Genomic DNA, 17,467 nt, shown 5'->3' with positions numbered 1-17,467 from the left:
TTTGGCCAAGCCTGTGTGCAGAGCCCCTTTAGAAGTCCCCACAGGGATCCGTTCGGGTGTCGATTTTCCCTGATCACCTTGATTCCTTCCTTCCTCCTCTTGGGGGTCCAGGGCCACTAAAATGGATGATGTAAGCGGGGCGGGGGGCGGGGGCGGGGGGGGAGTTGGGACCAGGGACCTGAAGGGAGAAGCTGTTCTGTGGCAGAGTAACTCGAAGTGGTTTATGTTCTGTCGTCTTGTATTGTTGGGTGTTCTTCCAAGGTTTTTTCCCTTCTCCCCTCCCTGTTGACTTGGTCAAGAGCTAGCTGAGCCCGGCCAGCATGGCTCAGTGGTTGAGCATCAACCTATGAACCGGGAGGTTATGGTTCAAGTCTGGTCAGGCCTGGCTTGCGGCTCCATCCCCAGTAGGAGGGCATGTCGGAGGCAGCCAGTCAGATTCTCTCTCATCATCAATGTTTCTATCTCTCCCTCTTCCTTCCTCTCTGAAGTCAATAAAAATATTTTTTAAAAAGGAACTAATTGAATTCTCTCTGGGGTACCTTTTGAAGAAAATGTAGACCAACCACCTTAGCTGGTGTTTTCTTAGCCTGTTCTCAGAGAAATTCGGTCCCTCGCCCTTCCCGTGGGTGCCTGGCTGTTGGAAACACGTTTACCTGTCGATCTGAAGGGAAGGTCTTGGGACTGTGGGCGAATCCTGCTGTGGTACCTTGTGTGCGCCATTAAACCTCAGTGACCCAGCAGGTCCAGTTTGCAGGTGGCCAAGAAAGGGCCAGTAACTTGCCCATTCCCCGTAGGGAGGGGCTAGAGCGAGGGTAGGGTGTTCCTGGCCAGAGCTGGGCCTGCATCCTGCTGCCCGCACGTGGGCCCCGTTAGGTTTGGGGGAGGAGAGGTTCTCGGCTAAGGCTGAGTCCGTAGCCAGGGCAGACCCTGAGGTGCCTCCGGATGCTCTCGGACAGGGAGTGGCCGTGGGGAGAGGTCACGCCTCAGGGGATCCTGGGCCAGAAATCTGCTCGTGGGGCAGTTCAGTGACCAGTCCATCATTTTCTCTCCCGAGCACCCCCTCCGACCCGTCCTGGCATGCTCTGGGTCCTCTCCATTACAGGGCAGGTGAGGGCAGATGGCCTGGCTGGTGGCTGACGCCAACTCCTCCCCTAAAACCCCGGCGATTTGAACTCGGGTACTGTCCTGTGACAAGAGGGAGGGTGGGGCAGGTGGCAATGGCCCGCAGCCAGGAGCAGGGAGAGGTGGGAACATCAGTTTTGAAAATGACCCGTGTGAGGGCGGGATCCAGCCTATGCGATGTAATCTCTCAGCTTTGTGTGTTGTGTTTGAGGCCAGAGACCTCGTCTTTCCATTCACTTGGGACAGTTAAGAGACAGGGATCATCTGTCCGCACTGCCCTTGCAGGCCCCTCTCTGTGGTCACCCACTCCCTGCCCTCCCCCTGGCAGACTGGGGCTCCCTTTCCAGGAGCAGGGCCAAAGGATTGGGTCTCAGGGAGGCAGGCAGCTCTGGAGGGAGGAGATGGAGACGCCGGGACAGCCTTGAGCTCACAGGCATGGAGACGGCCTGCTTTGTTCCCCTCTCCCCTCAATCCTCGGGTCTGAGAGCCTCCCCCAGTGAAAGCCCACTTCCTGAGGCCTCTGGTTTGGTCTTTTATTCGTCACAAAGGAGGAAGATCCGACACCAGTTCGGCAATGAGTGCAGAGCTCTGCCACTCCCCTCACCGTCCCCAACGGGCCTTTCTAAGTTCATCTCTGCTCCAAACCAAGGATTTCACTCAGTAGCTCTGAGACCCATCTAAGTAGGTGTCCTCTCCCCGCCCTTTCATTCCGATGTCCTCCTCAGCCCCTCAGCCTTCTTCAGGGATGAAAGGTGACAGCCCAGCCCTGACCTGCAGCTCCCCGAGGGGACCCCAGCAGCAGTGGGGGCGGGCAGGTGCTGGGGACCTGGGTGTGGTAGGGCTGCTCTCCTGAGCCCCCCCTTCCTTTGGAGTCAGCTGTGGCTGTGGGAGGAAGATGGGGTTCTGCCGGCCCTGGTCCGTGCCCCTGGGAGCTGCCATGATGGGGAAGGGGGCGGGCCTGGGGATGGTGAGGGAAGGTACAGAGCGGAGTGTGGGGAAACAGGAATGATTCGCTCGGCCATGCTCCGTGGTGACATGGAGGTGTGGGTTGGGGGCCAGCAATGGCCCCATCCAGCCCCAGCCTCCACCAGCCCCCAGACTGGCTTTGTAACTCAAGGAACTGGCGTGGGGTTGGAGGAGAGAAACCGAGAGGAGATCTGTGCTGTGGGCTTTGCGCTCAGGCTGGTGGGAAGACCAGACGGTCTCCTCTGCCCACTTTGGAGATGCTCAGACCTCTTCCCAGCAGGGGGGGGCCAGGGGTGACTGTTGGAAGTCAACCCTCTGCCCACTGTCCCCAGAAGTGGGCGCTGGTGTGGGGCCCGGGCCCAGGCTCTGCGCTCAGAGCTCCTCGTGAACCCGCTCCTGGTCCTCGTCCGTCTTCAGCTTGAGCTCGTCGCTGGTGATCTTGCCGTCCTGGTTGCGGTCCTGGTTCTGGAACATGTCCCCTATGGTTTTCTCTGCGTCCTGCCCCGGCATGAGGCGTCCTTTGCCCTCACTGACTTGAGCCTTGATGAAGGTGGAGAACTGGGGGAGAGGAGAGCCGGGGAGGGGGAGCGTGAGCCTCATGCCTGAGCAGCCTTGGGGGGCCTTGGCAAGGGCCCCCAGGGAGGCCAGCCAGTGAGGACGGGGGAGAAGAGCTGGGGCAGGGACAAGGGACCTACAGCACGGGCCCGGACAGGAGGGTGGACATGTGCCTTGTTCTTGCTAGAGGCCGCCACGCGAGGTGAGAGTGTGGGAACGGGTACTGTAAGGGTTGCATCCTCACCCACCTCCTCTGGGGGGACCTCGCCATCTTTGTTGAGGTCCAGGTCTTCAAACAGGTTGGCGGGAGGGTCCTGGTGCCACACAAACAGGTAGCCTTCGGGCAGCCCCTCCTCCCGGGAGATCAGCTCCACCTCAAACAGCAGCACAGCACTGCCAGGGACCCCCCGGGCTGGCGGTGGGAGAATGAAGGAGACCGGTCAGGCCTGGTCCGGGCCTGGTCCGGGCCTGGCTTTGCGGCCTGCCCAGTGTGTTCCCAGCTCCAGGCCTGTGACCCCTCTTGGAGGCTGGAGAGTGGGACGGGGTGTTCACAGAACCAGCCGAAAGGGGCAAACGGGTGGGTCAGACCGGACCTGCCCCTCACCTCCACTCTCCCCGTGTGCCAGGTGCGGGGGGACCACGAGCTGCCGCCTCTCCCCCACACACATGCCCCGCAGGCCTGTGTCCAGTCCTTCGATCACCTTGTTGGCCCCCAGAGTTGCCTCCTGGGGGGCCCCGTAGTCATGCCTGGGGAGGAGCAGATGCCCAGGTCAGTGCCCTTCCCCTTCCCACAGCTCACACCTCACGGGTGCCCACCCCACGCAGCTGAGTGCAGGGCCCAGGCTCGGATGGGACACCCTTCTCGTCTTGCCACGGCCCCTACCATGTGGCCTCGGGGCTCAGCTCCCCTACCGCAAGCTTCACCCTCCCTTCCCCTTCCTGCTCCTTCCGCTCCCCAGAGACTGGAACTGATGGAGAAGGGGGTGCTACATGGAGGTCTCCCCTCACCTGGGCCCACCCACCTGCCTGCCCCCGGCCCCGCCCCAGACCCACGAGGAGAAGAGCTTGGTGCCGTCCAGCAGAGAGCAGTTGTAGTGGTAGCGAACGAAGTCCCCGGACTTGCTGGTCTCGTTGCAGGCCTCGGGGGGCCGGGACAGGGTCCTGATTTCCACTGGGTCCTCGGGGTTATGGAAGTCGATGACGTGGACGTCAAATATCAGCACAGCGGAGCCAGGGATCTTGTCTCCTGGGACCAGAATGGGGCGCGGGTCAGCTTGGCGTCCAGGAGGGGCCCCCCAGGGTCTCCATGAAACTGCCCTGGGGTTTCACATGAGAAGGGGATGGGGTGTTTGTCCACGTAATCAGGTCTCCTAGGGGGCAGGGAGGGAGGGACCTGCCGGTTAGAAAGCCCTTTATACCGCAAAACCTCCGAGGGACTCACCTGGCTGATCAAGGGGGTTAGTCCCATCTTACAGGTGAGGGCGCTGGCCTTCCAGCAAAGCTGGGTCTCAAATCCAGGTCTCTGCTTCCCAGGGCTAGGATGTCTCTGTTTTTCCATAAGCACCCCCTCCCCAAACTCAGGAGCACGTTCCCAGGAGGAAAGAGAAGTGGGGGGACTGCCCTGGAGGGAAGGATGGAGTCCGTGTGGCAGGAACTGTGGGGGTGACCGGTTTTGTGATGAGAGGGCAGAGCAGGGGAAGGTCACTGAGGGGTTCAGGGGAGGAGCTGAGCTACAACAGGCCTACCAGTCCCGTTCTCCCCGTAGGCGAGGTGGGGAGGGATGGTGATCCTCCGGCGCTCGCCCATGCAGGCGCCCTGCAGGCCCTGGTCCATCCCCGGGATGATGTAGCCCTGCCCCACGTAGGTATTGTACGTGTGGTTGCGGGAGTAGCTGCAGGACAAGGTGGGGAGGCCAGCAAGGGAGTCAGAGGGGCCCCTGCCCTTGCTGATAGCTCAGAGCCACCCCGGGCTGCTGAGGTGACCCCAGCTTCTTGCCTCCCGCCCAGCCCCACCCTCCCTCCTCAGGCCGCGCCCCTGACCTGGAATCGAAGAGGGTGCCATCCATCAGCGAGCCGTTGTAGTGGTAGCGCATGAAGTCCCCGGCCGCGGCTCTCCGGACACAGCCCGGCGGGAGCTCCAGCGTCTCCAGCTGGACCGTGTCCTTCGGGTTGTGGACGTCGATAAGTAGGACGTGGAAGACCAGGGAGGCCTGCGGGGGGATCACAGTCCCTGGGGACGGGATAGGCTTCAACCATACAGGTGGGGAGCAAACCCGCTCCTTCTTGACCCAGGAAGGCCCCTGGGAGAACCCTGCAAAAGGGTGCTCACCCTGCTCTCCGGGGCCTTCCCTGGCCCTCAGCCTCCCTGTTCCTGCTCCCCCTGAGAGGCCAGAGCTGGGTGTGCCCCCGGGCCACCCACCAGCCCGTCCAGGACCTTTGAGTCAGAATACAGCTCCCCTTCTCAACGAGATGATCACCAGGGGCCTGATTTCATTCCCACTCGCCTCCTTGGCTGGGTGCCCTGGTGCAGCACACGCCCTGAACCACTGTGTGTGGCAGCCGCCGCCGCCGCCGCCGCCGCCGGAGAATCCCCGAGTCCTCGCCCGCCCTTACCGTAGCCCTTCTCGCCATAGGCCAGGAACGGCGGGATGATGATCTTCCTTCTCTCTCCAGGACACATGCTCAGCAGCCCCTGGTCCATGCCCTTGATCAGCCAGCCAGAGCCGACGTAGGTGTCGTAAGTGCCGCCCCTGCTGTAGCTGCAGAGAATGAGGTAGGGGTGATGCCGCTGGAGGAGGGAGAACATAGACCCTGGGCTCCCCCCACCGGAGCCACGGTCCCCAGCGCCCGGGGCCCCGCCAGCCCGTACCTGCTGTCGAAGGCGGTGCCGTCCAGCAGTGTGCCGTTGTAGTGGTAGCGGACAAAGTCGCTGTCCTGGACCATGCGGGGGCAGTGGGGCGGGCGCAGCAAGGTGCTCACCTGCACGGTGTCCTCCTTGTTCCACAGATCCAGCAGGACCACGTCGAAGTAGAGGGTGGCATCCGGGGGGATGAGCCCGGCTGTGAGGGCAGGCCGCAGGGGCGCATGTTTGGTGCAGCCCAGGGTGGGGGTGGCCGTGGGGGTCTGAGCATCCTGCTGGGCCCCCTCCCTCCACACCTCTAGTTCCCCTTCTTCCTAGTCAAGCTGCGATCCTACCAGCCGTTACTGCCCTTCCTCCCACCCCAGAGGCAGCAAACAAACTCAAGTCCCAGACCTGCCCCTCTTCATACTGGGTAGGCAGCTGACCGTGGGCAGGGCCCTCTCTCTCTCTAAGCTTCAGGTTTTGGGCCCCGAGGCCCTTGATTCTGCCTCCAGGTCTCCTCCATCCCCACGCCTGTGCCCCAGCCCTTCTCACCCACACCGATGCTGCCATAGCCCAGGTGGGGGGGCACGATGAGGCGTCTCCGCTCGTTGACACACATGCCCATGAGGCCTCGGTCCATGCCGGTGATGAGACGTCCCACACCCACCACGATGGCCACCAAAGTGCTGCGGTCATAGCTGGGGGACGGAGGGGATACAGTGGATTCAGGTGTGCAAGGTGAGGGTGCACACAGCCAGATGTTTCCCTCTGCCCACGGTCACATACATGCCCAGGTGCACACACACACGCACACACATGCACAATCCCCCTCTACACACAGGTGTAGATCAACATGCTCCTCACCCCCCTCTGGGGTCAGCCATGACCCCCAATGTAAGAGGCGGGGCAGTTACAAAAAGGAAGTCCCCACAGAGCCTAGGGGCTCCTTATACTCCTGGGAGAGGGTTGGGTGCGAGCTGTCTGCTGCTCTCTGCTGGCAGCAAAGGCGTGCTCAGCACTTCAGGGAAGTGAAGAGGAACATTTATGGAGCCGTTAGGATGTGCTGGCGACATGCTTGGCCGTGATCTGATTTAATTCTTTCCCCGTGAGGAAGGCGTTATTGTTTTCATTTTTCTTCTGAGACTAAGTCACTCACTCAAGGTCACGGCTAATATGTGGTATGTGCGACGCCACTCTCCCCCCCCCCCCATTTGTGCCCCTGCACCAGGGACTCGCCAAGGAGGAAAGGAAGGGGAAGCAGGCTGGTGGGGGGTAGGGGTTGGTTTTCAGTTCTGAAAGAGCCTACTCTCAAACTGCCGTGGCTTTTATTTATTTTAGTTACTGTTTTTTCATTTTATGTTTTCAGAAGTTAAGGGCGGCTGGGAGATTGACCAAAGGGGGCCACGGGTTGTGAAAGTTTTCCAGGCTCAGCCTGGTTCCCAGAGTCCCCACCAGGGAAGTCGTCCCCCAAAGCCCCCCCCCCCAAAGCCCCCTCCACCCCTCGACTCCGCCCCTGGAGGCGGTCAGGGGCTGTACTCCCGGCTACTGCCTACCCCTCACTTTGCCTACTGAGCTGGTTTTGTGACCGGCCTGCTTCCCACACAGGCTGTTGTGAGGGCCCGAGCACCAGTCAGCACTGTCAGGGCATCTGGTCCCCCCAGAGTCGAGGCTAATGAGTATTGGACCCTCTCGGACTCCCAGGCACTGTGTCAAGTCTATTTTCATTCATCGTCTTGTTTGAGTCCTATCATCAGTCTCAGGAAGCAGGGACTCGGTTTTTTCAGATTGTTTGTGATCTCTATTTTTCAGATAAAGAAGGTAAAGCTTTAAGAGGCACCATTTCTTGTCCACGGTCACAGCCTGGCTTTGAAACCAGGGTCTTGGACTCTGGAGTTTGTGTTCTTACCCAGTACACTGCCTGCCCCCAAAGCCATGGCCACCGGTTTCCCGGGGGATGAGTTGTGTGTTTTGGGGAAGGGTCGAAGAAGAACTGACTTCGTGGGGTGCGGTGGGGGGTTGTGTGTGTGTCACTGAGACCTCCGGTTTAACCAAGGCTGACATGTAGCCCTGCCCTGCCCCCACCAACAGAAGTGGATTAGCGCCCTGGCCGGTTTGGCTCAGTGGATAGAGCATCGATCGGCAGGGGCCGAGGGTTCAATTCCGGTCAAGAGCATGCACCTCGGTTGCAGGTTGTTGGGGCCCCACCCTGGTTGGGAGGCAGCCAATTGGTGTGTCTCTCTCATGTCATGTTTCTCTCTGTCTCTCTGCCTCCCTTCCATTCTCTCTAGAAATCAATGGAAAAAATATTCTTGGGTGAGAGGGGAAACGTGGACTTGCCAGAGCAGACCAAAGGCCTGCCTCTCTCCTTGCCAGAGCAGAAGCCGGCCTCTCAAACTCCAAGGCTGGCAAGATGGGCGGCAGCCCTGGCCTGGTGGCACTAACTAACTAAGATGGAGGAGGTGGGGGTGCAGGTAGACCTGGAGAGGGAAGTATAACAATTCTCCCAGGAGCCAGGACAGCAGGTCTGACACGTGGACAGACATGGTCCCTACACGCCCAGATTCATCCAATCTTATTATAATGCTGGCTGCTGACAGCCACCCCCTCCAAAGGAAGTTCTACTCCCTCTTCTCTAACCACAAAGGCACTGAAACCGGGGAAGGAAGCGTTGAAGGGAGTCAGGATGGGTGGGAATGTAGGGGTCCCAGGCTGCTCACATGCATCAGGGACCAGGCTCTTCCCCCCAACACTGTAGACTAGAACAGCCCCCTCCTCATGTCCCTAAATAAAGGGCTGGTGAATAGAGCAGTTCACCTTGATTATCAAGCACTTAGGGGGGTTTGGGGAGCGTGTGTGAACGCAGTTGGGGTCCTTGGAGAGGCAAAGGTTTGAAATTGAGAGCAGAAGATACATCCCTGGGGAGATGGATGTCTGGGAGACCACCCCCACCCCCGCCCAAGACGCTGTGTTTGGGTTTAGGGGGTCAGGGAATGAGTACCAGAAGGCAGACACAGCTTACAAGGGCACCAAGGGAAGGAACCCAGGAGCTAAGGGCGCCCGCCCCGCTGGCGGGGGAGGAGTGGTGAGTCTGGGGCCAGCCAACCCGTTACCTGGAGTCAAACTTCTTGCCATCCTCAAAAGTGCCGTTGTAGTGGTAGCGCACGAAATCCCCCCTCTGCACCTCGCGGGGACAGGCCCTGGGGATGTGGTACCTCTCGATGACCACGTCTTCCAGGGGCCCCCCGGCCGGGCTGGCGCGGCCCAGCCCCCTCCCCACGGCCTGCACCAGCAGCAGCAACATCTGCAGGAGCGGGGCTCGCAGGAGGGTGTGGCTGCGGGACCCCGCGCCACGGAACATGGTGCCTGGAGCGGGGATGGCCGGCAGTGAGGCCGAACAAGAGAGGAGCCGCCACCAGCCTCCGCTCCCGAGTTGGCTCCCCCCCTTCCTGTCTTCACTCCCCACCCCCGCCCTGGCGGGTCCACGTGGAATGGGGGCTGGGGAGGCTGAGCTGGCGGGCGGGGTCGGGGTGGAATCGGAGGAGGGGGCCCGGCCGAGAGCGGGGGAGACCGGGCCTGCACCACAAAGAGCTCCAGGCGCCCCCCTCGCCCCCGCCCGAGGCGGAGAGGCCCAGCCGGGAGGGAGGCTCCAGAAAGATGAGAAGTGGGAGCTGACTCCAAACCCAAAAAAGAAAAAGTTCACTGTCTTTCCCCCTGGAGCCCCCGGGGTCCTAAAGCCGGACCCAGGCATCCCTTGCTGCTTTCGCTGGCACCCCCAAATCAGAAGCCTCTTCGGGAGGCTGGGGAGGCTAGAACATCTGAGGGTGTCTCCGCTCCCCCATCCCTCCTGTCCCAGGACGAGGAGCTACTTCGCTCTGCAAAACCCGGGCTGCCGGGGCGTTCGGAGTGGACGGAGGTCCGGCCGGAGGCGGTGGAGTGGAGGGTGTGCAGGGCAAAGTCGGGTGTGACCTGCCCACCGCGGGCTGGGGGGACCCTGGGAGCGACCCCTTCAGGACTGGGGGTGGGGCGAGTGCCAAAGGGGTGCTGTGATGGACGGAAAACCAGGTCCTGGGGCTTGGGCAGCACAGAGGGAGGGGGCACGTACCTCCATTTCACGACCTTAAGGTGGGGGGGGGGCAGCGTGGAGGGGAGCTTTCTGGGCTCCCCATCCTTAAGGGAAGCGCCCCCCCATCTGTCGAGGGAAAGCTACTAAGGACAGGGGACCGGGCTACGTAGGGGACTCAGGACACCCTTGCGCCCACCGAACAGAGGGGAGACGCAGCCCTCGCCCCTCCGGGGTCCTGACCGAGGCCATTCCCCTCCCGGCAGCCGCGGGGCCCGGCGCTAAGACCCAGCGGGCACGCCGGCCCGGCCCCTCCCCAGCCCCACCCGCCCGCCCGCGGGCCCGGCCCGGACACCAGCTGCGCCCGGAGAGCCGCGGGCCGGCCGGCGCGGTGCGGGGATGGGGCGGGCGGCCTGGGCGCTGCTGTGGCTGCTGCTGGGCCGCTCCGGGGCGCAGTACGAGAAGTACAGCTTCCGGGGCTTCCCGCCCGAGGACCTGATGCCGCTGGCCGCCGCCTACGGGCACGCGCTGGAGCAGTACGAGGGCGAGGGCTGGCGCGAGAGCGCGCGCTACCTGGAGGCGGCGCTGCGGCTGCACCGGCTGCTGCGGGACAGCGAGGCCTTCTGCCACGCCAACTGCAGCGGGCCCGCGCCGCCCGCCGCCGCCGCCCCCGGGCCCCCGCCCGGCCCCGCCGGGGGTCCCGGCGACGAGTGGGCCCGCGAGCTGCGGCTCTTCGGCCGCGTCCTGGAGCGCGCCGCCTGCCTGCGGCGCTGCAAGCGGACGCTGCCCGCCTTCCAGGTGCCCTACCCGCCGCGCCAGCTGCTGCGCGACTTCCAGAGCCGGCTGCCCTACCAGTACCTGCACTACGCGCAGTTCAAGGTGGGCTCCCCGCCCCCCAGGCCCCCGCCCGCCCGCCCGCCCCCGGGCGCTGCTCGGTCCCGTCGCCGGCAGCCGGCGTCGGGTTTCCCGTCGGTTGCGGCGGAGCAGCTGCTGACATGGATCCCGCAGCCTCTCGTGCGCTCGGGGCGGCGGGCTCGGGCCCTGCTGACCCACCCGACCCCACCCCACAGGCGAACCGGCTGGAGAAGGCGCTGGCGGCGGCCTACACCTTCCTCCAGAAGAACCCCAAGCACGAGCTGACCACCAAGTATCTCAGCTACTACCGGGGGATGCTGGATGCGGCCGAGGAGCCCCTCACCGACCTGGAGGCGCAGCCCTACGAGGTGGGCGGAGGGGGAGGGCTGGCCCTGAAGCTCCTCGCCAACCCCCCCATAGGACTTGGGGAGGAGGGGAGTGTGTGGCCCCCCCTGACCCTCCCCTCGCTCCTCCCCAGGCCGTGTTCCTCCGGGCGGTGAAGCTCTACAACAGCGGGGACTTCCGCAGCAGCACCGAGGACATGGAGCGGGCCCTGGCCGAGTACCTGGCTACCTTTGCGCGGTGTCTGGCTGGCTGCGAGGGGGCCCACGAGCAGGTGGACTTCAAGGACTTCTACCCTGCCATAGCAGGTACCCCTACCCAGATCCATGGGCGTCCTTCCCAGCCGCCACTGGGCCCAGAACAACTCAGACCCCTGAACACATTCATGGAGCCCCTACTCCGTGCTGGGGAGGTGGTCAGTGTTATGTCCTGTCCCTGGGAGTGTGGAGTGCGCAGCCAGCTGAGAGGCGGACAGGGTAACTAACGGATCCCCTGCCGCTGGGTGCCGAAGGGCTGCAGTCTGGAGCGCCCAAGGTGCTGGGCGCTGGTGGAGAGAGGCGGTGACATCCCAGGAGGGTCTGGGATGGGGGTCACAGGCTTTCCAGGTAGAGGTCAATGCAGGTGCAAAGGTGCCCCCGCTGAGATGGGAAACAGCCCCGCACGGATGTCCCAAAAGCAGTTTGTGGCCAGAAATTACACCGAGTCTGAAGTCCCTAACTGCAGGGGTCCCCCAGGGCTGCCCTGAGCTTTTTAATCTGGGCGTCAGGACCGCTTCCACACCTCACCTGCCACCTCCCAGAGCCAAGCTGTGGGCGGCGAGTCCGCCCTGGCCACAGTCCTCTGCCTCAGCATTGCTTATCCCAGCCGCCACCTCTCACGTGGCTGCAACAGGCTCTGCAGGCAGAGCTGGGGCTGGCGTCCTCTCCATCACCCCCTCCGGGGAACGGAGCTGTTCAGCACACCACCAGCTTCTCACCTCTGCTTCCCCCCCCACCCCACCACCCAGATATTTTTGCAGAATCTCTGCAGTGCAAGGTGGACTGTGAGGCCAACTTGACCCCCAACGTGGGTGGCTACTTCGTGGAGAAATTCGTGGCCACCATGTATCACTACCTGCAGTTTGCCTACTACAAGTGTGAGCCTCCTGTGGGCTTGGGGTGGGGTGGGGAGCGGAGAGCACTGCTGGGAGCATCACAGAGTCCGGGGAGCTATTCCTCAGAATTCAGGCCCCTGGGCTATTGGGAGGGCGTGGGGGTGGGGGTGGGTGGGGCAGGTGAAAGGCTGGAGGAAGAGAACAGAGAGCAGCCTCAGGGTAAATGACTAGCTAGCCCACAGCTGCACAGCACTTGACAGTTTACAAAGCCCTGCCAGGTCTGTTTATCTCACTTTATCCTCTCACCAACCCCCTGCAGATGGCATCGCTGGACCCATTTTTCAGATGAGGGCACTGAGGTTTACATAGAGGGCAAGGGGTCATTGGTCACTTACCTAATAAAAAGTAGCACCAGAGCCCTGGCCAGCGTGGCTCAGATGGTTGGGCGTCATCCCATGTGCCAAAAGGTTGCTGGTTCAATTCCAGGTCAGGGCACATGCCCGGTTTCGGGCTTGATCCCCCGTATGGGGTGTGTGATTGATGTTTTGCTCTCACACAGATATTTCTCTCTCTCTCACTCCCACTTCCTTCCTCTGTCGCTAAAAGTAATATAAAATAACTTTTAAATCTTTTAAAAAAAGAAGTAGCCCCAGGACTTAAGGCCTTCCTCATTTGAGGGAGATCCTGGCCCCAAGGGGCTGCGATGGACAATCTCTAGGGTTCCTGTAATGCAGAGATGCCAAGATTCAGACAGAAGCTGGAGTTGGAGTGGAGGGTCTGTGGACCAAGGGGCCAGGAGAGCGCTAGCCGGTTTGACTCAGTGGATAGAGCCTCGGCCTGTGGACGGAACGATCCCAGGTTTGATTCCAGTCAGGGGCACATGCCCAGGTTGCCGGCTCAATCCCCAGTAGGGGGCTTGCAGGAGGCAGCCACTCAATGGTTCTCTCTCATCATTGATGTTTCTATCTATCTCTGCCTCTCCCTAATATATTTTTATTGATTTCAGAGAGTCAGGGAGAGGGAGAGAGAGATAGAAACATCAATGATAAGAGAGAATCATTGATCAGCTGTCTCCTGCATGCCCCCCACTGGGGATTGAGCCAGCAACCCAGGCATGTGCCCTTGACTGGAATCGGACCCTGGACCATTCAGTCCGCAGGCCGACGCTCTAGCCCAGCCGTGGGCAAACTACGGCCCGCGGGCTGGATCCTGCCGTTTGAAATGAATAAAACTAAAAAAAAAAAAAAAAAAGACCATACCCTTTTATGTAATGATATTTACTTTGAATTTATATTAATTCACACAAACACTCCATCCATGCTTTTGTTCCGGCCCTCCGGTCCAGTTTAAGAACCCACTGTGGCCTCGAGTCAAAAAGTTTGCCCACCCCTGCTCTATCCACAGAGCCAAACCAGCTAGGGCTCTCCCTCCCTTTTTGAAATCAATAAAACTCTACTTACACACACACACACACAGAAGCCAAGAGGCCCTTCATGGGTCCAGTTGGCTAAGAGGTTGAGGGCCACCTCTGGCCTCTAATTCCCCTCCGACATCATTCTCCAGCCGGGTGAGCTTGACAGTTTACTTGACCGCTCTGTGCCTTGAATTTCTTATCTGTAAAATGGGAATGACAATAGCGCTGAGTCTTAAATGAGGGCCTGGCACACATCAAGTGCCCAGTACATCCCAGGTGCATTATCGTTGGGTGGGGTGAGATGCCCAAAGGTATTCTGGAAGACAGCTGGGGAGGCAGAGGTGCTGGACTGAAGAGGGAGATAGGAGTGGGTGAGGTGGGGTCATCCCTAAAGATGGGTGGGTGAGGGGAGGGAGGGTCACCCCTAAAGGCGGGGCAGTGCCAGGCTCCTCCTCACCCCTCCTCTGTCTGCAGTGAACGACGTACGCCAGGCTGCCCGCAGCGCCGCCAGCTACATGCTCTTCGACCCGGAGGACAGCGTCATGCAGCAGAACCTGGTGTATTACCGCTTCCACCGGGCTCGCTGGGGCCTGGAGGAGGAGGACTTCCAGCCCCGGGAGGTGGGCATTGCCTTCCGAGCCACTCTTGGGACCATGTGATTTGATAAAAAAAATCCGGCTTCCTCAGAAGGCAGGATGGAAAGTGAAAAAATATGGGTTGTGGCTGGGGTCCTGGGTTCAAACTCAGCCCCATCGGCTTTGTGATCCTGGGAACACCGCTCACCCTTTCTCAATCTGTTGCCTCACCTGCAAAATGGGGCTGGGACGACCTCCCTTACCAGCACCGCAGGTGAGGTGGGAGGTATGAAAATACCTGTTGGTTCCTGCCTGCTCCCTTCCCCACCCTCATCATCCTCACCGCTGGCCTTGGCCTTCTTCCCCAGGGACCTCCCAACCTGGACCAACTGAGCAGCTCCTTAGGAGTCGGGGGCAACCCTGGCACAGATGGGGCACCTGGTGCGGGTGTCCATTTCCTTGTCAGTGGCAGACACTGCGAATCAGTTGAGGCGCTCTCCCACAGAACCCTCAGGATCCGTAACCCAGCACTCCAAGCAGCGCCCCTTTTTTGATCAGCATGTGAGCTGACACCTGTCCAGGCTCCTTGAGCTGGAAAAGGGCCAGGGGGCCCAAATCCTCGGAGCTCTGGCTCCTCCTCTTCTGGCAGCAGGGTCCAGCTCACCTCACTTTCCTTCCCTCCCACCAGGAGGCCATGCTCTACCACAACCAGACGGCGGAGCTGCGGGAGCTGCTGGAGTTCTCGCACATGTACCTGCAGTCAGATGATGAGGTAAGTGGCCCCCTGCCCCCCAGGGCTGGGTGATGATGGAGACCCCTTGGCCACTTTGCCAAAGCTCAGCCCCAGCTCCCGGCAGCCAGCTGTTGTGAAGCAGGATTCTCCTGCCCTTCTCCCCCCACTCCATGTCCTCCTGCCCCCTTCTCTGTGTGTCTCAGTCGTGCTTCTCCTGGGCCCAGCTCAGGTGGCGCCTCCTCCAGGAAGCCAGGCTGCATGCCCTGGCTCTGTCTTCCAGGCTTGCATTGCCGACTCTGACCCTCCCGGCCTCCCTGGACCTGGACTTATTTGCAGTCCTGGTCCAGCTCACCGCCAGCCCCCTCTCCAGCCAGTCTCCTAGAGGGCTGTGATCCAAGATGGGGGACCAGGTTACTCCCAGCTCCCCCAGGTTACTCTGCTCTCCGGGGAAAGCAGAGCTGGCGCCCAGAAACTGAGTTTGAATGAACCAGTGAACGAAGGAAGGAATGCAGGACACCAGGAAGGAAGGACCGAAGCGTGTTAGGTTGATTCTGAGTGAGGGTTTGAGGGTGAATGCTCTCAGGTGTCCCTGCTCAGGGCTTCTGTATCCACTCCCTCCTTTGTTCAAGTGCCATCCATGCTCCCTCATGGAACATGGGGGCCGGGTCTACACTCTTAGTAGCCAGGTTGGCGCTGGCCAGACTTGGTCCACACTTCCCAAGTGGGCCCCCTCCAGGAAAGTCTTGGGGAGCCCTGAAACTCTCATTGCTTCATCCATCGAGTGGGGAGGATCATGCCCACCTCACCCCGTGTGGTGAGAATGAAACGAGATCAAGTGTGTAAAGCGCTCAGTACAGAGCTGGCATGCATGTAGTCGGTGCTCAGCAGGTGGCAGCCGTTTTGATTGCTGCTGTGTGTTGTGTGCTGTTGGCCAGATACCGGGTTGCGGCCTGGGCTACATTGATGAGAGGCACAGTCCCTTTCCCCAGCAACAGGGGGAGGCACAACACCCCTCTCCCTGCGGGAGAGGTCAGCAGGGGGCACCGGAGGACTCCTGACCCAGCCAGGGTCATCGCAAGGGCTGCAACTGGAGCTGATGCCTGGTGTTGGGGGGATGAACAAGGGCAGTGCAGGCAGAGGGGAGGAAAGGCGTTCCTGGCTGGGAATGGCATGAGCAGGCGGCGTGCACGGGCTACCAGCACGCTCGGGGTATTTATACATACATAACAAGTGGCTGCAGAGAGGGCGAAGCTCCTGCTAACACGGAATCTCTGCTGGTGGAGCCCCATGCACCAGTTTCGGGAGGGGGCAGCTGGGGATAGGACGTTAGGAGAAATCCTCATGTCATTCCTGTGTGAGATCTTGAGACAGGGATGGGGTGGGAGGGCCCCTGGGCCAGGATTGGAACTGGCCCAGGTTTGTGCCTTCTGTGATCTGGTTTGTCCCCTGACCCTGGACCCTGGGGCTTCTCTAGATGGAGCTGGAGGAGACAGAACCGCCCTTGGAGCCCGAGGACCACCAATCCGATGCGGAGTTTGAGGGGGAGGGCGACTACGAGGAGGGCATCTATGCTGACTGGTGGCAGGAGCTGGACGCCAAGGGTGATGAGGCTGAGGCTGGTCAGTGACTTGAGCCATGACGGGGGGTGGGGATGCAGCTGGGGGTGGAGGTTGGGGACAGAGGGATCCAGGCACTGGGCTACAGAGGCGGGGGACTTATATGTGTGTTGGATGCTGGGACCCCCTCCTCTGGGGGCTTCCTGTGTGTTGGCAACCTCTGTAGGGGGTGGTATCCTTCCTGGGATCAGGGGTCAGCCGAGACCTGTTCCTGGGGAGTCTCTCCTGCCTGCCCCACCTCCCGGTAGAATAGCAGCCAGACACCTGTTGGGAGGGGTGGGGCTCACCCCAGCGCTCTCTCCTTTTCTTTGCAGAGCCGGAGCCTGAGCTAGCATGAGAAGAGGGCCACCCCCGCACCTCACAAGAACTTGGGAAGCCTGGGCCCAGTGGGACCACCCTCACCAGCCTGGGCAGCAGCAAGACTATTTATTAAAAATGTAAAATGGACATAGCTGGCCAGGCCCCATCCTGTCCCACCCGAGAGCGTTGCCCCGGGCCCCCTGCCTCCTCGCTGGTCTCGACCACAGGATGGCGGTGCTGCAGCTGCTCCTCCCCCTGCTCCTCCCCTGGAGGAGGAGATGCCCGCTTCTCCCAGTCGGGGCCTCAGCCTGAATTTCAGAGGTAGCAGAGGGGTGGCTGGCATCACGGAGAGCACTGGACCAGGAGTCCAGCGGTGCCTGGCACTGGCCACGGTGCTCAATAAATGTTTCTTCTTGAATGAATTTCAAGGCCTGGCCCTAGCCGGTTTGGCTCAGTGGATAGAGCGTCGACCTGTTGAACAAAGGGTTCTGGGTTCGAGTCCGATCAGGGGCAGGTACCTTGCTTGCAGGCTCCGGCTCCTCCCCGGCCCAGGCCCTGGTCAGGCTCGTGCAGGAGGCAACCAATCGATGTGTCTCTCTCACACTGATGTTTTTCTCTGCCTTTCCCTCTCCTCTCCTCTCCTTCTCTCCCGCCCGCCCCCCCCCCCCCAAAAAAAAAAATCAATGGAAAAATATCCTCAGGTGAGGATTAACAACAGCAACACGAAAAAGAATGACAAGACCTGGGGTCCATTCTCCCAAGGGCTGAGTGGTGAGGGTGCAGGTCCTTCTCTCCTGGCCTCTGCGCCCACCTCCCCTCATCTGGTCTCCCCTCATCCGTAAATGCGGAGGGAGGCGGGTGAGGGGGCACAGTCTGGCCTCTGCGGACTGAGAGCAGCTGCTGTCATGGCAATCCACCGCCAGGGGGCGTGAGGACGCAGTTCCCGCCCCAAGGCCTGGGAGGACGGTGGCTTCGGATTTCTAAGATGGGATGTC

General features: G+C 61.1%; 2 protein-coding genes across 2 annotated transcripts; one reads left to right on the top strand and one right to left on the bottom strand.

Moving 5' to 3' along the window:
* Positions 1-1,639: 1,639 nt before the first annotated feature.
* On the bottom strand, positions 1,640-8,885 carry FKBP10 (FKBP prolyl isomerase 10). The gene is made up of 10 exons (XM_081108855.1): positions 8,595-8,885; positions 6,037-6,182; positions 5,512-5,701; positions 5,256-5,401; positions 4,683-4,872; positions 4,389-4,534; positions 3,697-3,889; positions 3,248-3,390; positions 2,892-3,055; positions 1,640-2,646 (listed from the first exon to the last, which is right to left on the bottom strand). The coding sequence occupies exons 1-10, from the start codon at positions 8,840-8,842 to the stop codon at positions 2,461-2,463; spliced, it is 1,752 nt and encodes a 583-aa protein (XP_080964981.1). The 5' UTR covers positions 8,843-8,885; the 3' UTR covers positions 1,640-2,460.
* A 1,052-nt stretch (positions 8,886-9,937) lies between these two features.
* P3H4 (prolyl 3-hydroxylase family member 4 (inactive)) lies at positions 9,938-16,894 on the top strand. The gene is made up of 8 exons (XM_081110047.1): positions 9,938-10,423; positions 10,615-10,767; positions 10,878-11,049; positions 11,748-11,876; positions 13,723-13,868; positions 14,512-14,595; positions 16,031-16,175; positions 16,487-16,894. The coding sequence occupies exons 1-8, from the start codon at positions 9,944-9,946 to the stop codon at positions 16,507-16,509; spliced, it is 1,332 nt and encodes a 443-aa protein (XP_080966173.1). The 5' UTR covers positions 9,938-9,943; the 3' UTR covers positions 16,510-16,894.
* Positions 16,895-17,467: the final 573 nt, after the last annotated feature.

The sequence above is a fragment of the Myotis nattereri genome (assembly GCF_964212035.1).
Source record: "Myotis nattereri genome assembly, chromosome: 16".
Classification (NCBI taxonomy): domain Eukaryota; kingdom Metazoa; phylum Chordata; class Mammalia; order Chiroptera; family Vespertilionidae; genus Myotis; species Myotis nattereri.
The sequence above is the reverse complement of the archived record's forward strand: the minus strand, read 5'-3'. Positions and strand labels throughout refer to the sequence as shown.

What these genes read in the sequence shown, in the direction of transcription:
- FKBP10 (XM_081108855.1), bottom strand. Translation starts at nt 8,842, where the DNA reads ATGTTCCGTGGCGCGGGGTCCCGCAGCCACACCCTCCTGCGAGCCCCG. An exon ending in GGCACCGCCTTCGACAGCAG is followed by an intron (nt 5,402 to 5,511) that starts GTACGGGCTGGC and finishes CATTCTCTGCAG; the next exon opens with CTACAGCAGGGGCGGCACTT. An exon ending in GGCACCCTCTTCGATTCCAG is followed by an intron (nt 4,535 to 4,682) that starts GTCAGGGGCGCG and finishes CTTGTCCTGCAG; the next exon opens with CTACTCCCGCAACCACACGT.
- P3H4 (XM_081110047.1), top strand. Translation starts at nt 9,944, where the DNA reads ATGGGGCGGGCGGCCTGGGCGCTGCTGTGGCTGCTGCTGGGCCGCTCC. An exon ending in CTTCTACCCTGCCATAGCAG is followed by an intron (nt 11,050 to 11,747) that starts GTACCCCTACCC and finishes CCCACCACCCAG; the next exon opens with ATATTTTTGCAGAATCTCTG. An exon ending in ACCTGCAGTCAGATGATGAG is followed by an intron (nt 14,596 to 16,030) that starts GTAAGTGGCCCC and finishes GGGCTTCTCTAG; the next exon opens with ATGGAGCTGGAGGAGACAGA.